The following is a 9,967-nucleotide window of genomic DNA, read 5'->3' on the forward strand; positions in this document are numbered from 1 at the left end:
TAAACAGCAGCATTTACAGGGCAAATGTATGACATCAACACTGGACATTCACCAAAATACAATTTTGCTTGCTCAAAATTCCAACTTGTTCTCATAAAAGATGCAACCTTTATAACCATTTTTATTACTCTTGAGCTTCTTATATGGTGCATATAGACATACTGACACTGGAGCAAGTAGACAGTCTCAGTGTATCCTACAACGCTTGTCAGACAATACATTTTCCATGGACTTCCATGTTGCAGAAAGCTGTCCCCTTCCATAACGTATGTGGTGAGGCACTGGGTGGTCAGATACTGGGAGATTCTCCTGAGATGAATGAAAGAAGTTTTAGGACGTTGTCCGTATATTCGTTCCTTGGCTGACCCTGCCCACATAGCTCCACAGGTTGGAGGTCTGGGTGTGGAGGCTCAAATGACGCAGGACAGTAAAGTTCATTCAGAGCAAACCAGCAGGCATCTGGATCAACTTCCATGAGATTTTGGAAAACGCTGGAGGAAAAATGGATGAGAAAAGAATGGCTACTTGGGTCTTTTTTTGCACAAAAATTGATGAAAAGTCCCCTTTTTCTGAACAGGAGTGGTAAAACATTACAAAACTTCAACATAAATTATGAAGTAAATTATGAAATCGGTGGGGCACTTTGACAGTGATCTGTCTAAATGAATGTGGAAATCAGAGCAAAACTGTTATTTCTCCATAATTGTGTGTTGGTAATTATCACATAGGACTTGACACACAGTGCCTGATCAGCAAACTAAGATCAGTCTTTAGACAGAACCCTGCGCCCCCCTGAACGTTACAAAAAACTGTTCCCAGATACAGTTTTGAGAACACCTTGCTTGGCCATATTATGCGTGCCATCTTATTAAATCAGCGGCTCTTAAAAGGAAATACCGGACAACCTGACTGTATGAAAGGGCTGTTGGAAATCCTTCTGTTTTTCAGCACATTAAAGTTTCATCTAATTTGCCAAGTGCATGGCTGTTCATCTCATTACAGAATAAAATGCTTCATTTTATTAACAAAAGGATGTTTGCTTGGCACAAACATCTGACAGGTTGTGGACAATTTTTGTGACTGATTAATGTTGCAAAGACTGTGTTGTTTTTAGTCTCGAAACCAAAAAAACAATGTAATTAAAACTGGGTTGTATGCAGTCCTGAGAAAAATGACATAATTTCAAAGTCCACCTTTCAGATCCCTTAGCTTGGAAGTCCAAATATCAGAGATCTTTCTGTGTGCAGCTTTAATGTGACATCACCCAGTTACTAATTGTCCATTTTGCATATCTCATTTACACTTACAAAGAAACTATTGTATTTCCTGAACCAAAACACCAAGATAATTTGAAGAAAGCTAGTGGCCTTCTTTGTTTAAAATGGTAAATGAGTAATAGAGTGCTTTAAGTCATCATTTCTGAGCGTGGTGCTGACTAAGATATGAAAGGGAGCGCTTGTTTCCTCAGATTCATTTATGGTTAATGAGCATCAAATCAATGCTGACAACTTTAAAAATGGTTACCTCAGGCTGGCGTCTTGCAATTTAGCTGGCTGTCTGCAGCTCAGATACAGCAGACAGGCCTCCAACACACTGTCCAGGTCTGAGTCAACTACAAAAAAAATGATGTACAAAACAATACATTACAAAAAGCCCACACTGGACCAGTTTTTCAGACAACAGTAAAAGGGGAAGTTAATTAACTGTGTTCAACATACGGACTCAATATAAGCCTTAACTCAGTGCTTGTCAGTACCTAAGATGTTTTTTTATCCATCACTTTTTTACTTTTCTTTTTTTTTTGTCTTTTACCAATATTTTTAATGACCTAAAATACACTTAGAAATACACTAATATACTATGGCATTAATGTCTGTGCCATTAGTGAATGTCTAATAAAAAAAATTCCAATTAATTTCCAAGAAACGATATTTAGTTGTAAAATGGGGGTAAAAAACAGTCCTATTTCTTGTCTGAAAAGAGTTTTCCTGAGTGATGTGTAATCATGTTAATATTCTCAAGGCAGGCAGGTAATGAAGCCTCCTTTATGATTGATTTTGAAGCACTTTTCTGTCTGTCAGCCAAGCATTAATACATTTACTGAATATTGGTAAATATTAAACTTCGACTAAAGTACTGACCGAAATAACATTAAAGACGCTTTGGATGAAAACAAATATTGAAAAAGGACGAAACAGAAACAAACAAATGTGAGGTCATCAAGGCAGTTTTCTTTGTCTGCAGTCACCATGGTAATGTTGAGACTCCTCTGCTGGCAATTTTATTTAGGTCATATCAGCAGGTTATTGGATTAAAATCTGCAATTTTCAGCAAATTAAAGAGGAACTCTGAATTTAATACGTGGCCACCAGAACTAAGGGATTAATGCAAGATTTCTTTGTATGTAAAACTTATTAAGTCAATGACCTATCAACTTAGTCATGTAACCTTGTAGTTCAATCAATTCAATGAGGCTGCAGAAAATATAAGAAGTAGTAGTTATAGAAGTCATAAGCAAAGAACATAATAGCTTAAAAACATTATAGTGGTAGCATTTCTGAGATTTTCCAGATCAGAGCCCCATGCTGAGGATGACGCTACAGAGAGGCTGTTATGTGACTCCATCAACATTCAGCTGGAACATTCAGCTGGAACAGGCATGTTGTTGAAAACCATAGAGGAAGGCAGAGAAATTGACCACTGCCACTGCCAAAATTAAGGTGTATCATGAACTCTCCCATTACATCACTCACATTACAGATTATTACACAACTTCCACATATACAAATAATATTCTCACAGCCGTAACACTCGTATCTTACAGCTGTGGGGATATTGAAAGATCTACAGATTGTCATAGGGACAAAGAAGTCACACAAGTGGCACAAAGAGAGAGAAAGAAAGTTTGAAGGCCAGAAAGACACACTGAGGGATAGGTAGAATAATAATAAGGGATGATAGAGGGTGGAGAGAGCACAGCTTCACAGAAGAGAAAAACAGTGAAAAACAGGGAGACAAAGCACTGCAGTCAGAAAGAGAGAGAGAGAGCGAGAGACAGAAAGAGAAAGAAAGAGAGAGAGAAAGAGAGAGAGAGATTTCACACATTTTTTCACAGTAACCTCTCTGTGGCAGTGATTGGATTGTTCACTATTCCACTCCTGACGCCAGGTGCCTTTCATAACCATGGCAACTCCAACATTTTGTACGCTCTAACCTCCCCCCGCCCCTACCTCCCTAAACAACTGCCACCATCACCACCACCACCAAGGCCCTCCCCCCTAAACCAATCTGTATTCTAAATCCCAGTGCAGGGGCGACCATCCAAGCCCTCATTTTAAATTGAGCCCTCACTCTTCATCCTCCCCTCACTCAACAGGCATCTCTACACCAGCTCACAATGCAGAGCACCACAGCCTGTCCTCTCCTAAGGGCCGTCACAGACTATTTAGAAAGGTAATGGAGATTATTTTGCTGTGAGCACTCTTAACAAACTGACAAGGTAAATTGGACATATAAAAAAAAAGACAGTGCGAGCACCCCCCCCCCCCCCCCCCCCCCCAAGAGATTTATTTGGAAAGAGATCGTTGGAAATCTACAATGTCATTTCCACTGAAGCGTCCATCTGGAATACAAGGACAGACATGGAATTCCTGTGAGGCAGGAGGTAGCAGAAGCCATTATGAAAGGCACATCATAAAATGCATTTCCTCAAAATTGTAGCTGCCTGAGGTTAAAGTGTACAACCTTAGCTGCAGTTTTGACTTGTTTGGAGGCATACATTAGGCATCTAACAGTAGCAGGATCTAAATCCACTGGGGAAGGGAGAGTGGCTGACAGAACATTGAAATGCACATGCTCAATTCACTGCGGTCACAAGGGGTAGAGACCACTAATTTGCCATCATTAGACAGTCAAACGTGCCACCTAGCGGTAACTATTTGTCATTACAACAATGGTTTTGCAGTGACACAGACAGTTTTAGACCATCTGCTGGTTCAGAATACAAACGTTCCGTGGAAAAAGAATTTAAATTCTTTCCTAAAGCATTAAAATGCTTTGTTATGTTGTTTAAATCCATGCAGGCAACATAAAGACAAGGGACTTTTAATTCCATCAAATGTAGGGTTATTTAATTCTGGTGCTTTTTTCACAAATCATCTTGCTGCATGAGGGAGTAAAATGTTAAGAGGCCATACTGGTTTTGGCATGTTTTTTAAGTGTAGTGTTTCAGATCACACAGTAACAGTAGCCTACCTAGATCCAGCCACACACACAGGGGCCCCAGGCCCTCCAACACTGCCAGCTGGACTTTGAATGCTACTGTGTGGGCATAGGTTGGACCTGCTTTGGCGCTGATCCGTGCTTGCTTGGCCAGGGAGGCAGTTAGCTTGGGCAACACCTCTTTAGACACCCTCTTCCTCAGAAAGTCCCCACACGTCTTGCCCAGCGTACACAGCACCTGTCGAGCGATGCCAAGACAGAGACACGTTAGTTCCACCACAGGGGTGGAGGCAGAGTAATATGACTGTGATTAACCCAAAAGATTACAGTGATCCACTGTAGCGCATACACAACATAAATGTTTCAGAAAGCCAAACACGTTGTGTCGTGTCCTTTTGCATTTCGCATTTTCTTACATTAATTGTTGGTACTTTTTATCTATCTGACAGAATTTATTCTATTATAATTAATTAATTTATTTTTGGGGAAACGCTTTATTTTACAGTCAGCTAATTACCAGGTGTTTACTAGGAAATGAGATGGTAATAAAAAAATACAGTTATTAGGACAGTACCCAAAAAAACTGGACAGGAAGTACTAAATAATTTCCTAGTAAGTACAGAGAAACGTACTAGGAAACTAAATGGCAACAAAATATAGTTATTTGGAAAGTACCCATTAGAAATGTAAAGTGAGTACTAAGTTATTATCTAGGAAGAACATGGAAGCCTACCAGGAAACTAGATGGTTAGGGTTTAGGGTTGGGTTAGGTTTATGGTTAGGCTTAAGGTTAGGGTTGCAGCCATCTAGTTTCCTAATACGTTTCTATCTACTTACCAGGAAATTATTTAGCACTTCCTATCCTAATAACTAAATTTTATTACCATCTCATTTCCTAGTTAATATTTGGTAATTAGCAGACTGCAAAATAAAGCGTTACCTGTTTTTGCTCAAAGCATTTTATTAAAACCACATCTTTCAGCTTTTTGGCTTTCATGCAATAAAAAACCCTTGAGGCTTTGTATGAAAGGTGGTACACAAATTAATTATGATTGGTTAAGGCAAATCATACCCTGAAGGCTCGTGGTATGACCAGAGGGTCATCATTAATGAGTCTCTGTAGGAGTGCCGACCAGCACCGGTGAACCATGGGTAAGAGTTCATCCTGCTTCTCCGAAAGCACACACACACACAACTCCAGCATGTCTAAGACCTGTGAATCAAAACAACACAATAATTTTAGGCCAAGGCCTGGATTAGGCCCTCTCACCTTTGGCTGAGGGCTGATATGTGAACATCCCAAAACGAAAAAAAAAATTACCAAAAAAATCAACAACAACAAAAAAAAAAATAATCAGCAGTGATTCATTACACAATTCAGCCCACTAGTTTGTGATCTGTTTTTGACAAATGCGAACAAATCATACAATATACAAAAAGCTAAAATAATTTTATTACAGTTTAACAAACTTGTTATTTGTTTACAACAAGCTGAAGCATTGCTTTTCTACCCTCAGATTATCCTGTTGTTAGTAGAAAAATGAAGAGTTTAACAGTGGAATCTCCAACAGTTGCAAGTCTAAGTCAACATGAAGCTCACTGACTGCAGTGGTTTGTCTAGGCTCATGTCATGGTGTGCCCTTTAACTATATTATGATGTCTGTAACACCAAAGTTTTGGTTTTTAATAAATTCCCAACACTGAGAATACAGAGCACCATGTTTGAACTTAGTGGTATCACACAATGTCTGGAACCAAAACTATGGGGTGTATTTAAATTTTCTACCCCAACAAAAATTGCGGTTATGTCGACTAAACTGAATAAATCCCCCCCCCCCCCCCCCCCCCAAGTAATAGAAATATAAGGATTTTTTTCTGTGTCTTCACTGAAACAAAATTCAGATATGTTCAGATGAGTTTAAAAGAACACAAGGCTTTTTCAGTTGGACCACTTACTCTCTCATAGCCCTGTAAGTGTTCAGACGATAACCAATGCTTTGTCTGGCGTGATACAATACCTTGAGTCGTATTCTTAGGCTGGGATCAGACAGAAAATGAATGCAGCGCTCCATGATGTCTTTGGCAATGGTGACATGAGATGGCAGCTCTGGCTTCATGTCTGGACCATCTATATTCTCCTCACGACAGGACGGCGATGGAGGAATGTCTGTAAGGATAGGAGGCGGAAATGAGTGAACTATATGCTTATGAAACACACACTCAGTCAGCTAACTAACACAGAAGACTGAAAGGTTTAAAAAGCTGACGAGGGAGGATAACCCGCAGTGAGGGACAGACAGAAAGCTGAAAACGAAAAGGAAAAGAAAAAAGCGATTTCCTTGAGAGTATTGTAACAATCTGTGCTTAAGATGTGCTTAAACTGAAGATGCGCTTAAACTGAAACCTGAGTCATTTGGATCTTCTTCATCTGCTCCTATACCCTCTGCCAGTTCCTTCTGTCTGCAGTAATCCACCAGAAACTGCTTCACACTGAAATTGGTTTGTGGCTCCACACTGACACCAGCAGGTAGCTTCTTTTGTCCATTATGAGTTGGAAACCATTGTACTGAATGGATGGGGAAAAAAAAAATCATATGCTCTCATTTGAAATTTTTATAGTTTAAGAGGCTCTCTCTAATTTTTAGCAGAATTATGAAATTATAAACATGAGTGTAAGATATGTAAAAATAAGTGACAAGTAACACATTCTTCAGCTTCTGTCACTCTATTTGTTTCAGTACAATAATCTGCAACATTTGCGGCTAGTTTAGTTACCGTAAGAGATATTATAAAAAAAAAATTAAGAGTAATGGAGCCTAACCCATGGCTTTCAAGAGTGTGTGGAGGACAGCACAGAAGAGAGGTGCTCTCTGATCATAGCTCAGGTCCAGGGCCACCAGCACATCCTGGACCACATCTATCACTAGAGGGAGCAGGCTGGCGTCAGAGTGAGAAAACATGACAGCAAGAACCCGAGGAGCATGAGGATGGACGCTTGGTCTCCCCAAGTTTAGAGAGACATCATTGAGTAAATAGTCTGAATTTGCGATGATAAGCTCCTTTGGGGAGCTATAAGCACATGCTTGACATAAGTCATTCAAAGTGCAAAGGGCAGACTGGCTAACCAACAGTGAGTCATCACCAGCCTTCTCCAGGACAGGATATAGCGTAGTCATCAGAACTGATCGAAAATCAGAGCCCAGCACTAGGGCAAAGGTGCCAATCCCCTCCAGCTGAATGCAGATCTGCCAGATATTACTGTTGAGCTGATGTACTGTTGTGCACTTAGCTTCTAGAACCAGCTGCAGTTTGTCTCTTTCAAGGTTATTACATACAGGAAGAACATGAGACTGATTGAGCTTGTCCTTTGGCTCACTATTTGACTCGTCAGTGACAGTGGAGAGTTGCCAGTTGTTGACACTTATGTATTCCTCAATTATGGACTGAATTACTGACATCAGGTCCTCCTGGTTTATCCCAGAATGCCTGTCAGTGAAAACCTCTACTCCAGTACCTGTGGCCCCTGCAATGATGTCATTGAGGACCAGGGCGCTTTGTTTCCTGTAAACTGAAGACTCCTTATAGAGGTCCATGAAGTGGTCCACGAGAAGATAAAGGTTTCCATAGTAACCTAACGTCCGGCAGATCTTCCCAAGCACTGAGAATATCCTATCATCAGTGAAGTAAAGGAAATGCTTTCTCTGAGAGCGTGTGTTATACAGTTCGGGTCTAAGGTCTACATGAGTTACCGCACTACGTTCCTCCACGATTCTCACATCCATTACATCCAGTTCCAACACTTGCATGAGTCCTCTGGAGATGCGCTGAAGGTGGGCTGCCGAGGACAGCACCACCTCAACTTGGGGCCCCAGGATCTTGAGGTAACCTAAGAACACATTGAGAAGAAAGAGCTTTCGTTGATCGTCAGTCGTTCTCATGAGCCGGGGTAGAGAGGATGCCAAAGTGTGGAGGTTCTCGGATAACACATCTATGAAGGCCTGACCACCTGTAGTTTGGTTTCTCTGGGCAATCTCTTTGAGCACAAGGCTGCACCTCTCCCGAACTGTGAGATCTTCGTCGTTGACTGCCCCAACCAGTGCCTCCATTAGAGGGCCAATACACTCACCCAAAGAGTTGTTGCATTTGGTCAGGAGCTGGTCTGACAGGTTCACCAGTTCAAGCCGCACTCTCCAATGTCGGTGGGCTGAAGTGCAGCTAATGATCTTTTGTAAAACAAGGTTCAGCCTCTTTGCAGTTGCCTTGCTCCATGAGGAAGTCCTGTGTACTATTAGCTCCCCTATCCTGCCAAGCTCACTGGCTACCTTTGGTTTTGCTCTCTTGGTCTGAAGCTGGTCATCTTCCATGACCAGTCCCACTGTCCTACTCCACATCCTCATGGCTTTAACAGTCACAGCATGTCCCTGCCTCACGTCACCACTGATCACATGGCTAAGAGCACGGGTAATGCCAGGCAAAAATGAGGCAAAAGCATCACCGAGCACATATCTCTGATCCTGGCCTACTGCCACGTGTTCCTTTGGGCAATCACACTGTAAAAGCAGAGAGAGCAAGCACTTAAGTGCAGCTTCCTGCACTCCACGTGCCCTCTCATGTTCTGCTAACGCCAAGAGAAGGGAAATGGCTGCACCCAGACCAGGCAGCATGGTGGGCTCATAAAGCTGAAAGATTATGTCGCCATAAGCTGAGTGTAAGAGTGCATCCAAGCATCGTAATACAGCTGTCTTCAGCTCCTCTGAGACTGGAGCTGGCTGTCCGGGGTCAGTAGGAGAGCAGATGGAAAGGCACAGCTCAGAGAAGAGATCTCGCAGTGACTCCCAGCTACGTATGCAGGTGTTCTCCAGTACATACGCCATGGCTTCCATGACGCCCTGAATGAGGCCCTCACGTTTTGACCCCGGGGTCTTAAGAACGAAGCGAAGTGGGAACAGAACATAGTCTTGCAGCTGTTGCAGTGCCCCATCACTTACACTGTGTAGATTTTCTCTAAGGGCCTTAACGTTGGACACGGTGGGTTCTTGAGTGAGGAGCACACAAGACGGACGTAAGAAAGCAAAAGCAATCTTTGGGTCGTCAATCTGCTCCATATGCATGCTGAAAACCTCATTTGTGCATGAATCAGCCTCTAGGAAACTGTGATGGTCTATGAAAACAAGCAAACATATTTTGTTAGAATGTTCAAGCTGACATGGACTTCATTGTTATTCAGTGTTTATAAATGTAAGTTATTGTGACACTCCCTAAGAAATAAGGAGAACACAGAACACAGAACTAGTTTCCATTATTCCCATAACATAAAACACTGATTAGTAATGTTTGTTGGCTTTGTTATTCACCTTCACTTTTTCTTATACTGAAAAACAGTGTGTCAGATTTCAGCTTAATCTCATTAACTGTTCCGTGCTTTACTGATGTCTCTCCTTAGCCAGCATTCATTTCCTATTGCCCCACGGTTAGTTTAGATCTTACGGATATCTCTTACACTTGTTTGTTGTGCAAGTATATTCAGTATAAAATCTAACGGATGGATCGTACATAAGTGACGAGAGGAAAGCTTGGTGACACTATTTTATTCTTAATGGAGAAAAACATTTTAAGCTGAATCTACAAACAATCACCCCCCCTAAATGACACTAAACACTAAACAAGCGGTGAACTACCTTCAGACCGTGATGCCGATACTAGCAACATCAAAAGCCGGCCATCCAAAACGCTTTTGAAGGTACTG

At 41.5% G+C, this 9,967-nt stretch overlaps 1 protein-coding gene across 1 annotated transcript; it reads right to left on the minus strand.

The window, feature by feature from the left end:
- Nucleotides 1–9,332, minus strand: tti1 (TELO2 interacting protein 1). Its single transcript, XM_030787024.1, has 7 exons — nt 7,043–9,332; nt 6,626–6,787; nt 6,240–6,388; nt 5,294–5,434; nt 4,255–4,459; nt 1,525–1,612; nt 1–491 (listed from the first exon to the last, which is right to left on the minus strand). Exons 1-7 carry the CDS (start codon nt 9,330–9,332, stop codon nt 290–292), a joined length of 3,237 nt encoding a protein of 1,078 aa, XP_030642884.1. The 3' UTR covers nt 1–289.
- Between the last annotated feature and the right edge of the window lie 635 nt (nt 9,333–9,967).

Source organism: Chanos chanos, chromosome 10 (assembly GCF_902362185.1).
Source record: "Chanos chanos chromosome 10, fChaCha1.1, whole genome shotgun sequence".
Classification (NCBI taxonomy): Eukaryota; Metazoa; Chordata; class Actinopteri; order Gonorynchiformes; family Chanidae; genus Chanos; species Chanos chanos.

Bases quoted from the DNA above. Each gene is read 5' to 3' on its own strand.
- tti1 (XM_030787024.1), bottom strand. From the start codon at position 9,332: ATGCATATGGAGCAGATTGACGACCCAAAGATTGCTTTTGCTTTCTTA. The intron at 6,389-6,625 runs GTTTCAGTTTAA...CTATCCTTACAG, and splicing joins AGAAGATCCAAATGACTCAG to ACATTCCTCCATCGCCGTCC. The intron at 4,460-5,293 runs GTATGATTTGCC...ATCGCTCGACAG, and splicing joins TCATACCACGAGCCTTCAGG to GTGCTGTGTACGCTGGGCAA.